Below are 16,863 nucleotides of genomic sequence, written 5' to 3' on the forward strand. Positions count from 1 at the left end.
AAGACGGCATGTATGAATGCAAAATACACAAATAGAGCAAAGTGAGTTGAACATAAATCCATGTCTACCAACGTAGGTTGTTCAATAACACAAAATAAACCAACTTGTAGAATATTAGTTCAATAATAACCAACATTCCAATAAATAGAGTACGTAATGAATATTTGATGATGCTAGTAACACATGGCATGTATAAATGAAAAACAAATAAATAGAGCAAGGTGAGTTGAACATAGATCCATGTCTACGAATAGAAGTTGTTCAATAGTTTACAAAATAAAGCACCTTTTAGAGGATTAGTTCAATAACTATCAACAATCCACCTAATTAAACATATCCCGTAACTGGTCATATCCAACAACAAATCATAACTACTACTTCAAGTTTGTTCAGACACAACCTGGTATAGAATAAAACATCACATAAAAGTGTTCAAATAGGTTAGATGACAAAAGGAGGGTAAAAAGCAAAAAACAGAGCTCCCTCTGACCCATGAGATCACTTGCAATTTACCTATCCATACTTTGCGAGGAGGAGGATCGCGTAAGCAAACCTATCCTCCTCCGGCATCCCAAGGAAGAAGTCAAGGTGTTGAACCTTCTCGAGGATGAATTCACCAACATCGAACTTCTGATCTCGAGTCTGAGGGAGACGACCTAGGACCTCATACACCTCCTTGTGTTCCTTGATCAAATCATATTCATAGTCAATCCGAAGAGAGAAAATTGAGACTAGCATTTGTATCTTCTTGCATCTTGGCAAGCATCTCTACCAAGCCACCAATGCTATCATCGTTCTTACGTTTCTCCCTAGTTCCACTCAAAGAAGTTGTTTGGTAAGTACTCTGCCCAGTGCTATCCGCCACACCTTCGGGAGGCACAGACCCAGTGGGAGTCACAAAGGGATTCTCATCCTCCAGTCCCATCAAGGAGCCAAATTCCCCGGCTGATGAGGAGCGCACAGTGTTATGACTGGAGAGAGCGTTGGTCGTGTCCATCATCTCCTCTGAAAATGTACCATCAGTACGGTCTTTGCCGAAAATTACTTGCCAACACTCAAAATACAGCCAACTCTTTTCCCTCATGAGACGTGCATGTGGATCAGCCTATGCATAAACAAACTACACGTCAACGTACATATTGACTTCATCTTGTAATATACAACGTTATCAATGAAGTATAATCATACCTTAACAATTTGCTCCCACTGATCGTCGTCACAATCTATCTTGTAGTCGTTGTTATTGTTGAAGCCCACTCCACTGCGACCAAGAATTTGAAACAACGAAGAGTATACCTCTTCCAAGAGGTTATTTTGGAGTTGATGTGTGGAGTGCCCTTTGTGTTCGTGCTCGCTTCATTGCAGTTTCAAGCTGCATGAGATAACCTGCCCGGAATCCATTGTCAAATTTCCACCTGGTGACAGAGAGCTCCTTCAACCAAACAACTAGCGTTTCCTCCTCCCAGTCAGTCCAGCTCCGGCAAGTGCGGTCACCCATTGGGCTTGTGTCGGTGACCAAGACATGCATTCACCACTGATTTGAGACATACAAAGCATACACAGACATAATGAAGTCAACAGATGCCGAGAAAAACTAAAGAAACTAAACAACATTGTCTAAAAAGTAGGGTAATGTACAATCCTTACTTTGAGTACCCTGACTGTCGTCTCCCAAAACCACAACCTGTTGTAAACCAGACATCTTCTTGATACAATGAAGACCGAATATAATTAGATTTATTTGGCCAAAATAGTTTCAATGGAGTACCAACACTTTGCATATACGAAAAGCTAAATTCTTTAATAATAACAAACGACAACAACGACACCAAGAAAAATTTTCAATTGGTAGACCTAGAACAAACTGATGAATATGGATCTTGTCATTATAACACACCTACATACATTTCAACTTGGCTACTGACAAGGGTCAGTATTTCATTGAAAGATAAGTTCCAAACAGAGAGTGAATATAATCAGATTTATTTGGACAAAAAAATTTCAATGGAGCACCTACACTTTGCATATACGAAAAGCTAATTTCTTTAATAACTACAAACGAAAACGACACCAAAGAAAATTTTCAATTGGTAGAACGAGAACAAACTGATGAATATGGATCTTGTCATTTTAACACGCTTACATACATTTCAACTCGGCGACTGAAAATAATTGGTATTTCAATGAAAGAGAAGTTCCAAACAGAGAAAATGGAGATTGTGTATGGAACTCACCTTGCAAACGGTAGTGAAGGTGGTGTGTGCAGCACAGACTACCCAGTGAAATGAGAGTGGGCGCAATTCCAATATGAAATGAATCTGAGTATATCTTCAAATAAGAATAAGGTCAAACGGGGGTATTTCTGTCAATAGGTATTTCTGTCAATAGCAGAAATTTGAATGGGTAATGAAGTCATTTTAATTTCGGATTGGGTTATTGTTGGAAAACCAAACAGAAACTTGGCAGCCTTATGAAATGCAAAGTTACAAACCAAAGTATACGAATCAGGATGTTTCAGTAAAACAGATCTTTTTCTGAGTCCATACCTTTTCAAAAGCAACACTATATTGCAAAGCAAATGTACCCTAATTGTAACAGTAACAGGCTTGGCCAATGACGATCGCAGAAATAAATTAGTTAATTGTAACAGTAACAGGCTTAGCCAATGACGAACACATATATAAATTATGGAAGGGGCTTCATAGTAAATAATAATCCCTCTATCCAAGGAAGATAACATTTCCTTTGGCAACACCAGATTTTATGTAATGTTATTTTGTGTTTTAAATTAAAAGAGAATAAAGTAGAGATAATAGTATCTCTTAATCAATGTTGAACTAATTTCTGTGCATAATGTAGGATCAAAATACGAAAGATCATTGTTAAATAGCTCGGAGTTCATTGTTGCTTATTTTTTTTGTTCATTAACATTTTATGTGCAATATGTTTGACAGTCATGAGATGAAGGAACTATAATACAAATTTTGTAAAATAAACTATAAACAATAACTTTTTAATTGTATATTTTTTGAATGAGGTGGCACCATTCCCCATTAACATACTCCAGTAACTTTTTAATTTTATATCTTTCATATTTTACTAATAATGTAATAAAATCCGTGTTCATCCCAAATATTTTTATTTTTATTGAGCGTTGTTTTTCATAATAATATGATAATATTTTATATGATTTGATTATAAATGTCATTTTCTATGAACTCATGAATTTATGCAGGTACACTTGATACTAAATGGCCTTTATTGTGTGTGAAATGATATGGGCCATAAGGAGTATTTCATAATCATAAGATAATGGTTTATATGATTTGATTATTAATGTTATTTTTATGAACTCGTGTATTTATGCAGGTATACTTGATACTAAATGGCCTCTACTATGTGTATAATGATAATTTGACAAATTTCAAAATTATAGTGATAAACTTTAATGGCAATCCTTGTAGTCGTATCAATTTATGTACCTGCCACATTAGAGGATTGAGCGTCATCGACTTTCAGAATCTCTTACCGGCTTCGCGGGATCGTACCTGATCCGCTCGTGGCTCAGCTCATGGGGTCGAGAAGTTACTCTAGCACATCTTCGAATTGATCGGTGCAACCCTATTATATTATTTCCTTTATATCTTAAGGTAGTTTAGGCATTTCTTTTGGGCACAAGATTAAAAAAGTAATGAGTTAAAAATTAAAATGAAGATAGTAAAATAAAAAAAGAATAAAATAAAAGAGATGAAAAGCGAGTAAAGTATGAGAGAAGAAAAAATTTTGCTAAAAAAATGACTCAACTACCCCAAGACAAAAAAAAATGACTCAATTATCTTGGGATGGAGGGAACATTACATAACAACACACATTTTGAACAATGGTACTCCCTCCGTCTCACGAGAATATGAACTTTTGGTTGGGTATGAGTTTTAATGCACAATTGGTAAAGTAAGAGAAGTAGAAAGAAGAAGTAATTAAAGTATTGTTAGTGAAGAATAAGTTAATCTCATCATAGTTAAAAGAGTTTTCAAATTTAAAAAGTGCATATTTCTGTGGGATAGACTAAAAAAGAAATAATATATAATATTGTGGGACAAAAGTGTGTAGAGATAGCTATAGTTTATGGTAAAAACATATTTTGTTACTATGGAAAGAATGTGTTGTTTTAAAAAAGAGTGAACTACATAAATGGTACCTAATCTTTCACTTTCGCACGCAAATGGTACCTGATCTTTATTTTATATCGTTTTTGGTACCCAGTGACAAAAATAAACCTAGGTACCAAACTTGTGATTATTTTGTTATGGGGGATATTTTTGGAAATTTCCATTAAATAGTATACCAAACATGTGATTATTTTTTTCTACATTTCTTATTTCTTTTTTTCTTCATTAGTTTCTCCTTCTTTCTTTTTTCTTCATTTTCTTCTTTCTTTTTAGTATTTTATCTCCCTTTCTTCTTTCTTTTACGCATTAGTTTTTGTTTCCTCTTTTTTCTTTTCTCTACTTTTTCTTCTTTCATTTTAGTATTTTATACATACATATAATTGCATTCATAATAATATAAATTAAGAACAAAACACCTAATTAAATTAATTATTTAAAATATTTAAATCAATTAAATATTTTGTATTGAATTGTTTTATACTCATTTTATGATTGAAACACTTAACTAAAAATATTCAACTCTTAATATCATTATGAATATAATTCACAATTTTAAATTTTTATTAAGATTATATATATTGATTAGTTATCATTTTAATGTAAAATAATAATAATAATAATAATAATAATAATAATAATAATTATTATTATTATTATTATTATTATTATTATTATTATTATATAATATTGCGTGATTCATAATTTAAATAATTATATTATTATTATTATTATTATTACTATTATTATTATTATTATTATTTATTACAACTAGTTTTTAGTATTATAACAATAATATTATTACAATAATTGAATATAATTATAACTATACTTAAGTATATTTGGATGATATTAAAAAAATAAATTAATTATTAATTTATAATATCAAAATAATAATTTTAATATTGATTAATAATAATATTATAAAGAGTGAGAAGAATGAGTGAAGAAATTATAATATCACTTCTGGTACTTAGTTTTGTATGCCCAAAATAACCTTAATGATACAAATGGAAATATGTTTTTGTTTAGAGGGCATTTTGGGGTCAAAATTGAATCAGGTACAAAAAATGTGATTTATAGGTACCAAAAACGATACAAAATAAAGATCATGTACCATTTATGTGCGAAAGTGAAAGATCAGGTACCATTTATGTAGTTCACTCTTTAAAAAATTGAGTGCAATGTGCAAATGGTCCCCGAACTATGCGTTTTGCACGCAAACGGTGTCTGAACTTTAAAAATATCATGAGTAGTCTCTGAACTAAGGTGTAATCACATTCATGGTACATTTTCAATATTCATCACAATTTTGCACCAAAAATGCCCCAGGCATAAAGAACATTTTTGGACTTTCATATTTAGGTACTAGATATGATATTTTCTCTATCTCTCTCTTGACTATTAGATATGATATTTTTTTATAGTTTGAATACCTGAAAATAATTTTCATTTCACTTTTTCAATCACTTTATGTCAGATCCCCTATCTCTCTCTTTCTCTAAAACTTTTAGAAAGTAAAAAACTAAATTAAAAAATATTATGAAGTTCTTAAATAAATTAATTATTAAAATTAAAATTATAAATATAATTTTAAAATACCTTGCAGCTAAATTTAATTTTAATTGCGATTCAATTATTTTTTAATATTAAAAATTAAAAATCTTGGATTAACTAAAAATTTGGGACTAATTAAATTTTTTTAATATTAAAAAATAATCAAATCACAATTTAATCTAGTTATAAATTATTTTGATAATTAAATTTATAATTTTTATTTTTACAATTAATATAGTTAAGAATTTTGATAGTATTTTTTTATTTTAATTTTTTACTCATTGTTTATTAATTGAGATCACCTATGTCATTTCCTGCTCCATCTCCTACTACATACACACAAACATGATTGATGGATATTGAGATCACCTATGCCATTTCCTACTCCATCTCCTACTACATACACACAAAACATGATAAGTGATGGTGGGATCCATCAATCATGTTTGTGTGTATGTAGTAGGAGATGGAGCAGGAAATGACTTAAGTGATCCTCATTAGTTTATGCAAATAATAGTTTAAGAGAAAGAGAGAGGAAGAGGATTTGACATAAAGCGATTGAAAAAGTAAGGTTCAAATATCATTTTAGGTATTCAAATATCATATCTAATACTAGAGAGATATAAAGAAAATATTATATTCATTATCTAGATATGAATTTCCAAAATGCCTTTTATACCTTGGGGGCAGTTTTGGTGTAAAAAATTGTAATGAATAGTAAAAAAATATTATAAATGTGATTACAGGGATAACCCGTGATATTTTTAAAGTTCAAACGCACAATTCAGGGACCATTAGCATTGTTCACTCTAAAAAATTTATTCCCTTCGTCCCTCTGTAGTAGAGACATTTCTTTTCGGCACAGGATTTAAGAAAAACTATTTTAAATGAGTTAAGTAAAAGGAGAATAAAGTAAAAAGAAGAAAGGTAGAGAGATGAAGAGAGAGTAAAATATTTTTTTTCGAAAAAGAAAATGACTCAACTATAATGGGACAATACAAAAAGGAATACGACTCAGCTGTTGAGGAACTGAGAGAGTACTATATACGACTAGTTGCATAAATTTAATCCATGTAAGAGTTGAGGAGAAGATAAAATCTGACATGAGCATACGGACCAACTCAAATTCAAGTTTAGATAAAAAAAAAAAAAAAATTGTTTTGAATATTAATAGAATAACAATACCACACTATTTACAGATTGTGTACCATTGCAGGACTCTGTGACTCAAGAAATACGTGCTATTCACAACACTATAATGCATTTCATATATTTTCCTTTTCCTTTTTCTTTTCTTTTCTTTTCTTTTCTTTTCTTTTCTTTTCCCCTATTAGCTATGATCTGAAATTTGACAAAGTAATGCTACAATGTGACATAAACGTATATGTTTTTCTTTCTTTTTTTTCTTCACCCGTTCGCCGTCGTCGGAAAATCCTCGCTACTAAAACCACACGAGTGCTTTTCTTTAGAGAGACCATCTCACGGGTGAGGTTGAGAGACACTGTCGTAGATTTCATCAACGTGAGCTGCAGGAACGTAGACGACATTCTGCAACGAGCTATGGTTCCGGCCATAAAAAGCATAAACGAGTGCACCTATCGCTAGCCACACTGATACGCGCATCCAAGTATCACCGCTGCATATTTATCGCACGGAAATTATTTAAACGAAAAACATCGAATATTCCTAAACTTAACTTACAAATTCGATCTCCAAGAATACTAACCCGAGGTTGATTAATAGGTAGACATTGATCAGAATGCTGGCAATAGGCAGCAATGGAACAAATGGGCAAATGAATCCTGAAAGAGTAACGAAACTTCTATGACCACGTGCAGCAACCAAAACGAACAAAGCAAAAGAGTTCATATTTTATCGGACATACCTCCTGTTTGGCCGAAACTGTGCCTAGCGTCATCTTGGTCGATCCAGGTAAGCAATATGAGACCGGACATAACTAGAACTCCGCCAAACCCACATAGAGAATACCGATACGTGCTGGAATGAATTATTTTTATTTGGTTTAGAAATTCGCTCAACGAAATCAAAACATGGGGAACCCTAACATACATTTGAAACCATGAATGTACCTAAACAGAGTCCGACTTGAAGCAGCAGAAGTTAGAATGAGCACACCAACGCACGTGCACGTGATTGCCCAGCCAGCAATAGTCCGCCGGTTCTCTTCACTTGTCAAATCTGCAACATTTACGAACAAAAGTGAGAATCAGATACTAGAGATAATAGATCAAGATTCATCAAATGCTTGGTAGAAAATTCGGATGAACTAACAGTTCAACTGCACCGCTACTTTGTTGAGAAGGGGATCTTCTAAAGGTGCGTCTTTGTTAACTAGGACTGGAACTTGGTCCTCTGATGTAATAGCTTTAGCATCGGCATCGTCTGCATCAGAATACTTGGAAGAAACTGAATCTACTGCTTCCTGAAGTGATGATGGGACTGGAACAACATCGGGTGGAATGTATCTCAGTATTAGAACGGAAATTGCCACCATCGTAAATGCAAGAAGTGTGCCAACGCTAACCTGCACATAGAAACAAAAGCTATGAAGACTAGTATAAGTAATTCTAGTGAAGAACCAGATCTCGATAACTGTAATTTCACCACACCATTCCAGACAACGCTTCCACGTCCATGAAGAATGCCAAGAGTGCTGCAAGAAAACCGGTCACGATAGTGCTCTTCAGTGGAACTTGGGTTTTTATATTGACATCTGAAAAAAATGATGGAAGCAATCCGTCTCTCGCCATTGCCATTAGTATTCGTGGCTGAATACACAAACAGAATCGAAAAAACACAAATTACTAATCTCAAACTAATACAGAAATTGGTCTAAGCATAAATTTCACATTACCTGTGGAAGGATTGAACCCATCAACGTTGAACAAAGAGCGGTACAAGCGCCTATCGTGACTATATACCTACATCACAGCCAATTAGAGACACGAAAAATGAGATAAGATTTGAATGGAGAAATTCCGAATGCATGAGCAGGATAAAACTATCTACTTACGCTGCCCAGTTACATCCATTACTAGCAAATGCTGAGGATATTGGAGTGTCTTGATCGATTGCGAAATACGGTACTAAACCAACAATGACTGCAGAAACCAACATATACAGGGCGCAACATATCGACAGAGCAAGACCGATACCCATGGGCAAATCTCTCTGCGGGTTCTTCACCTGCAGACAGATTTAGATTTCCGAGAAATGAGGCTGCAATCTCTCCACGAAATTTGAGATAATATTCTATACCTCTTCGGCTGTACTAGCAACTGAATCAAATCCTATGTATGAAAAGAAAACAGTTGAAGCACCGGCAAGCATCCCATCCGCCCCAAAAGGAAAATATCTGATAAAATTATTCAAAAATTATTATATCAAATAAATAAAACTGAAACCAAATAATTAAGCAAGAAAGTAAAATACCCTGACTGAAGTTGGTAACCAGGCCATCCGGTCTTGAAACCCAAATATCCTCCGGCTATGATGACGAAGATCATAGCACAAATGTTTGCAGCAGTGACAATTCCTTGGACGAATGTACTCTGCAAAAATCATGTATAAGTGAGCTACAATTGTAATCAGAAGGAAAGAAAATTCTTAGGATAAAATGAGGATATTAGCAAGAGACCTCTTTGATTCCCACACATAAAAGTCCAGTGACCACAACAACTAAGATGGCTGCACAAGGGTCGACTACAACGTCAATCCCAGGGATGGTATAGCGAGCTAGAAACATAGGGAGGCTATCTGGTCCCCCAAATAGAAAGGCCTGAAAGAAATCGGGAAGAACGAAATCAAGGCAATAACAAGATATTTGTTGTTTTCCGTTGGACTAGATAGAATAGAAATTCCACTTCACAAATAAATCACAAATAATAACACTCACAACATCACCTAATAAAGTGAGAATCAGAGAGAAATCACACCAGATTTGGTGATATTCCACGGGCAACGGCGGAACCTCCTATTGTGTATTCCAATATCAATGCCCAGCCAATCAACCAAGCAACACTGCACGAGAAGTGTCGTAAATTAATGTTTCCATAAGTAAACAAGTGATCAAACTGGCGCTCCCTGCAGTTCCAATAGCAGTTGAACTAGTCTTATAGAAAACCAAAAAAAATCGATATTATTTACTAAGTTTCGGATTTAAGTGAATCAGTCTGCATACACGAGGCAGTATAAAGGCGATTTTCAATCGTGCATACCCTTCTCCAACGCAGATGTAAGAATAGTGATAGGCACTTCCAGCAGAAGGGCAACGACTTGCTAGCTCAGCATAGCAGAATGCAGAAAGAGCAGCCGCTATCCCAGCAATCAGGAAGGAAAATGTAAGCGCCGGCCCTGAGTGCTCTCGCGCAACAGTACCAACAAGAATATATACTCCAGCACCGATAGTCGAACCAACTCCTGTGAGTCCACAAAACATCAATTTAGGCCCCACATCCACATGCCAACGCATTTGTAACGTACAATTCACATGACAAAATCCATATTTAACTTCATGTCATGGAATAGAAACATAAATTTATCAAATATTGAAAACATATATCCCCAGATTTCTGCCAAAACAGGACAAATAATTTTTATCTCTCTTACTTTATTCTCTTCCCATTAACTCACAAAACGACGCTATATAAAATCCCGTGCCGAAAAGAAAATGTTTCATTTCTAATACGACCGTGGAAGTATAATTTGACCTATAAAATTCGAAAAATTTACCTTATAAAACCAATAAAAGAACCAACAACTTCACATACATTATCAACAACAAAAACATCCCATAAAACTAAAGAAATCGAAAACACCAAAATTGTTCGATACCTATTGCTATGAGATGAGGAATAGTGAGAGCCTTAGCCAAATTTTGACGAGACGACGTCGTCTTGGGACGATCAGAATCAACCTGTTTCCTCCTCACGAGAGACATGAAACCCCCGGCGGCACAGTTTCCATTACCATTATCATTCTGCGCATCGCTGAGAAATTCCATCACAACCCAAATTGGGTGCTTCAAGATTTAATTTTCCCGCCAAATATGGATATTTTTAAGAGAAACTAAAGCTTTGCCGGTATATTCGACCACGATTTCTCTTCCTTCTTGCGATGGTTTAGAATTCCACCATACACGCAAGAAAATCTTGAACAGGGATTGATTGAAAACGTTATAACAAGATCAGAGCAGCCCCAAAGAGGATAAAGATTGAATTTTTCGACGGATTATGGCTTTGGGGGGAATCGGGAAGGGCGTGTGTTGCTGTTGCAGAGATTCAGCTGAGATTCAGGAAAAACGACGGAAATTTTGTTGTTTTTTTTTGTGGGTTGCTCAATGCATGTGTTCTTTTTAAGTTTTAACTATGCTCTAGTCCACTCATTTTCATTTTTTATTATTGGTCTCATAGATTTCATTACTAAATTGAAATTACTAGGTGTTAAATGGAATTTTAATTCTTTTGGAAATTGACATTAAAGTTGTTGGCTGATGCGAATATTGTTGGTACTTGGTAACTTGGTATACAATAATGATTATAAAAATGGTCTTTAAAATTTGAAACGGGATGGAAAAATGGTAACCAAATTTTATTCAATCAAAAAAATTTATACTATTAATAATTTGATGTATTAATTATATATTAAAATAATAAATATAGTTAGTGGACAAGTTAAAAAGACTTAATTAATTTTAGCCTCGTTTTAAATTTTTTTTTAGATTTGAATTGTCTCTATATTACTTTTCAAATTTGAATTAAAGTATGCATTAATTATATTTTATATTTTTAAAAAAGTAAAAAATTTATATACAAATCGTTAATATATGACCACCATATTATGCACCGTTCCATGTACTATATATGCGCTCATATATTTTAATTAAATGCAAAAATAAATCAATTTTTTCTAAAATAAACAAGTTTTTGATGGAACAAAATTCGGTCGTAGAACTTTATTATAATGGTCTTTAAAATTTGAAAACAACATTTAACCGGATGGAAATGGAAAGCAACATTATTTAGTGAATTCATAATCATTGTCTGACGTCACAAAATTAAAAGGAATATATGCATGCATGGATATTGGATAGGGCGACACGGTGCTCTGTTTATCTTATTTTGGCCATTTGCATTTGCGTGTAATAGGACAAAAACATTCGAACAAATTTGGTATGGCAATTAATTTGAATTTTGAATGTTATAGACTTATTACTACTATTCATTAAATATTTAATAAGGGACGGAGCGACCGAACTTTGGTTTATTAGCTAGAGCAGAAATTTCATGAAGATAGCTTTCCTTGGAAGCCAAGCCAATGTGTGTGGGCGTTTACTTTGTGGAATGTTTTCTTTGGCGTTTGATTAGATGAGTCACTTAGATTGGCAGGCATTGCTAAATACTCCACAAATTTACACCAAGAATCACATTACACATTTCCAAGACTACCCTTCACAACTCTAAGGGAATGCTTGATGCATTTATCCATAAAATAAAGATTCAGACTTTGGAATATATTTTCGGTTACATATTTGTGAGGCTAACCTTGTTTATTAGGTTATTGACTATTCTAACCCTCGTTGTTATGGCTGATTTACCTACTGCATTCATAATAGGGCGCCGTCCTACCACCGAGCGTCCGAGCGGGACGGTGGTCGGGACGGCTTCGACGATCGCCATACCACAATTTTAATTATTTTCTTAATTTCTCCTATAAAATACACCACTCCCATTTCATTTTGGCATCCATTTTTCTCTCATTCACGTATAAGGTTACACGTAGCTGTTGATATCATTTGTATTTTATTTGAAGTTTGTTTATCTTTATATTGTTTTCCAAAATTATAATACAACAGAGATTTTACGTGTTTTCTATGTTTTTTTTCTCCGATTATCGTTTTTGTTCTAATTTCTAATAAAAACACCAACACTTAAATGAATAAAATGAGAGGGTTGTTGGGAGGGCTGAAGACTAGTGAAGGGTTGTGGAAGGACTGTGAAATATTTTGGGAGGGCGGATAATGTGGCGGGAGGAATTTTAGAAGAGCTATAGAAGGGCCTAAGCTATTGTGAATGCTCTTATTCTTCTTTGCGGCATTTCATGAATTGTCAGAATTTTAGTACGTTTGCAAAAACCTTTGTTGACTAACCTCCGTTCGCCATCTTCAATACACAAAATATTCAAACTACCCAAATTTGTAGCTTAGCAAATACTAATAGTACTCCCTAGTTTTTCATTTTGGTTGTATTAATTTTTCCACTTTATTTAGTGAATCTAACATTCCAATGACTCATTATTATTTACATTTTATTATAAAACTAATATATAAAAATTGGATTCACATTCTACTAATTTTTTCAATCCAGTTTCTATTACATTTCTTAAAACTCATGCCGGATTAAAATAAGACACATATTGGGGGAGAAAGGAAGTACTTACTAGAATAGAAGATATGTTGGACATTATTTATCATCATATATTCAAGATTACATAATTGAATATAAATAAAGCAAGATCTTCGAACATCATGTATTTCACATAAAACCATAAACATAATAGGATCGAAATATACCTTGGCGATCCATAGCGGAAGCGATTGAGTAAGGAGAAGACGATTTCCTTGAACTCTTTTCGGCGTAGTAGTGCAACTCCAACTCCAAGGATTTGTTTCTCTCTCTTTCCCTCGTTTATGTGTTCTCTTAATGTGTGTTTTTTTTATGGGATCACCACACTTGTATTTATAGGCAGAGAGAGGACAAACCCTAATTATCAAACCATAAAAGCCCTTTCCATCAAAGTGGCTATTTTAAAATGATTAATGAGAGCAATATCTTTTTACCAATATAGCCGACTAATTGAATCACATCTAATGGAATTAATTCTTTGAAATCCCAACCATATGATTCTGTACTTGAATCGCTAATTAATTGGTAAATATGCATTATATATATGTATAAATATTCCTATTTCCTTAATAATAATAGTCAATACTTAATGACTAATTATGACATTAATTTAGGGAATATGTATTCATATATATTATTGCTAGTCCCTTTCTATTTCCATTCCAATTAATACAATAATTAATTGATAGCTAATTAATTAGGGAAAATGTGTCTTATACCAAATATATGTATTATACTAAATTCCAATTCTATTTAGGATTCTATCACATGTCACATATGTGAGACACAAAACTTACATTCTCCCACTTGGCGAACATGTGGGACACAAAGTTTTCGATTCTCCTACTTGTCACACTTGACAGAGCCACAGTAAAATAGACAAAATAAACATAAGGCGCGCATAATATTGGACTTTATAAATACTTTCATCATTGGTAAACATAAGTATTATATTAGAGAGACTACTAATGCGGGTCATGGCGGGCGTATATCATTCAATCGATATAGTTCCTTCCATGTACCACATCACCAATATCCACTCTAATATAATCTATAAGTGACACCGCATCCGTAATTGTCTTATTTCAAGACCTTCTGCATTAATACTAAAACCGTACATATGCATATCAAATAATAAGTATATGCGGGAAAAGTAGAAACAACTTTATTGAATTCAAAATATCTATAACTTAAGTGTCTGAACCAACATGGAAACATAAAGGTTAGACGTTTCCATACCCAAGACCCATTATGTTAACTTATTCCATAAATGTCTTAGGCGGTAACGCCTTAGTCAATGGATCAGCAACCATAAGTTGTGTGCTTATATATTATGTAGATATTCTTTGTTCCCAAACTCCATCTTTCACGACAAGAAACTTTAATTTCATGTGATTAGCTCCTTGAATACTTGTCATACTTACAGAAAGATACGATTGCACTATCATCACAATATAATTTCAACGGCTTGGATATTGAGGAGACAATACCAAGGCCTGAAATAAAATTTTGCAATCATTAATGCTTCAAAGCAAACCATAAATTTAGCTTTAATGGAAATCCAATAATTTCTGGTTGATCAGATTTTCGTAATGTGAGCATAAAATCTTTTGTTCACTTTAAGTATCTCATTATTATCTTTGCAGTTCTCCAATGTTCAACACCAGGGTTACTTTGGTAACGGCCTAGCATTCCAACTGCAAAGCTGATGTCAGGTCTAGTACAGACTTGAGCATACATCAAACTTCCCACAATAGATGCATAAGGAATATTTTCCATATCCTTATGTTCCAATTCAGTTTTTGGACATTGATCCAAACTGAATTTGTCACCTTTATGAATTTGAACAACACTTGGAGAACAAGCACTCATGCCATATCTCTCTAAAAGATTCGATCTATGTAGCTTTTATGAGACAATCCAAGAGTCCACGTGATTGATCACAAGATATTTCTATCACATGACATAGGATGTCTCACACATATCTTTTATGTTGAATTTTTTTTTTTAAGAGAGATAATTTTAGTGCATGTAGTAATCCAATGCCACTATTATCAAGCAATATATCATCAACATACAAAACCAAAAATATGAACTTGCTCCCACTAACCTTGAGGTATATACACCGATCAACAGTGTTTTCTTTAAAACCAAAAGCAGTAATAGTGTCATGGAATTTAAAATACCATTGCCGAGAAGCTTGTTTCAGTCCATAAATTGATGTCTTAAGTTTGCAGACTAAAAATTTCATTCCATTTCTTAATGAAGTCTTCAGGTTGTTTCATGTAGACTTCTTCTTACAAATCGCCATTTAGAAAATCAGTTTTTCACATCCATTTGATGTAGTTCCAAGTCGAAATGGGCTACAAGTGCTAAAATGATTCTAAGTGAGTCCTTCTTTGATACTTGAGAGAAAGTCTCTTTATAATCAATGCTATCTTTTATGAGTATAACCTTTGGCAACAAGTCTGGCTTTAAATCGTTCGATTAAACCATTTATGTCGAATTTGGTCTTGATGACCCATTTACACCCAATATACTTTTGTCTATCAGGTAATTCGACAAGGTCCCAGACTCTATTACAATCCATAGATTTTAACTCTTTCATCATGCATCAATCCATTTATTAGAATTATTACACTTAATGGCTAGTGAATATGAAACTGGATCATTACGTATTCATATATCACATTCGGATTCTTGGAGATATGCCACATAGTCATCAGAAATGACCACATTCGTTCTCATTAAGAAAACATTAATGACACTTCTAGAGATGCTTCTTCCACACCTATGTTCAATGAACTTGGCATCATCATTAGTCATTCAAATGTTCAATATTGTTAGGCTATTCAACAATATTTGGCACACTTAATTTTTAAGGAAATGAGGGAAGAGGAAAATCTATCCTTATTTCACTAATGACCGCATTATGAGTGTTAAAACTCCCACTGATCTCACTATTCTCAAAGAATCATATATTTCCAGTTTCCATAATTCTCATGTTATCATTAGGATAATAAAACCTTTACCCTTTGGATTTATATAGTAACCTATAAAGTAACAACTAACTGTCTAAAATTCAATTTCTTTTCTTGCGAAGAGTATACTCTAGTTTCCGCTGGACAGCGCCAAACATGAAGGTGCCGCAACTAGGTTTTTCTATGTGTCCAAAGTTCATAAGGGGTCTTTGGAACAACCTTAATAGAAACCCGGTTTAATACATAAATAGCCATTCTAAGAGCATAAATTCACAACGATATGGGTAAGGTAGAATTAACATACTTCTAACCATTTCCATGAGAGTTCGGTTTCGTCTCTCAGCAACATCATTCTACTGGGACGTATTTGGCATAGTTTATTAAGCACAAATGCCATGCTTTTTCTAAGTATTTGGAAAAAAGGTCCATGTAATTGACTTATTTTAGTGGTACGACCATAAAATTCATCACCTCTATCAGATCGAATAATTTTCACCTTTCTATTTAATTGCCTTTCAACCTCAGTCATAAAATGGTCAACTGTGCCTGAGATTTTTCTTGCAATAAATAAATCCATAACGCGAAAAAATCGTCAATAAAAGTAATAAAATATTTTTCTCCACCAAAAGTCGAGACATCAAAAGGTCCGCAAATATTTGTATGTATAATTTTATGGAGCTCATTGCTTCTTGTGGCATTTTTACTATTGTGTTTGGTTTGTTTACACTTAATACT

The 16,863-nt window shown here is 33.6% G+C and overlaps 1 protein-coding gene and 1 long non-coding RNA gene across 2 annotated transcripts; both read right to left on the reverse strand.

Annotated features, from left to right (window-relative positions):
• Positions 1 to 212: 212 nt before the first annotated feature.
• On the reverse strand, positions 213 to 1,545 carry LOC148926587 (uncharacterized). The gene is made up of 2 exons (XR_016130236.1): positions 1,189 to 1,545; positions 213 to 1,105 (listed from the first exon to the last, which is right to left on the reverse strand). It is a non-coding gene; the product is annotated as an uncharacterized LOC148926587 (long non-coding RNA).
• A 5,312-nt stretch (positions 1,546 to 6,857) lies between these two features.
• LOC125190618 (cationic amino acid transporter 2, vacuolar-like) lies at positions 6,858 to 11,059 on the reverse strand. Its single transcript, XM_048087960.2, has 14 exons — positions 10,578 to 11,059; positions 9,962 to 10,163; positions 9,680 to 9,764; positions 9,382 to 9,522; positions 9,177 to 9,295; positions 9,003 to 9,099; positions 8,758 to 8,930; positions 8,599 to 8,665; positions 8,354 to 8,512; positions 8,016 to 8,268; positions 7,814 to 7,922; positions 7,609 to 7,721; positions 7,450 to 7,525; positions 6,858 to 7,359 (listed from the first exon to the last, which is right to left on the reverse strand). The coding sequence occupies exons 1-14, from the start codon at positions 10,744 to 10,746 to the stop codon at positions 7,203 to 7,205; spliced, it is 1,920 nt and encodes a 639-aa protein (XP_047943917.1). The 5' UTR covers positions 10,747 to 11,059; the 3' UTR covers positions 6,858 to 7,202.
• Between the last annotated feature and the right edge of the window lie 5,804 nt (positions 11,060 to 16,863).

The sequence above is a fragment of the Salvia hispanica genome, chromosome 5 (genome assembly GCF_029641045.1).
Source record: "Salvia hispanica isolate PSC_SH4W2 chromosome 5, Shi_PSC_v1, whole genome shotgun sequence".
Classification (NCBI taxonomy): Eukaryota; Viridiplantae; Streptophyta; class Magnoliopsida; order Lamiales; family Lamiaceae; genus Salvia; species Salvia hispanica.

Bases quoted from the DNA above. Each gene is read 5' to 3' on its own strand.
- LOC125190618 (XM_048087960.2), bottom strand. From the start codon at position 10,746: ATGGAATTTCTCAGCGATGCGCAGAATGATAATGGTAATGGAAACTGT. The intron at 9,765-9,961 runs GTATGCACGATT...CTTCTCGTGCAG, and splicing joins TACATCTGCGTTGGAGAAGG to TGTTGCTTGGTTGATTGGCT. The intron at 8,931-9,002 runs GTATAGAATATT...ATCTGTCTGCAG, and splicing joins TTGCTAGTACAGCCGAAGAG to GTGAAGAACCCGCAGAGAGA.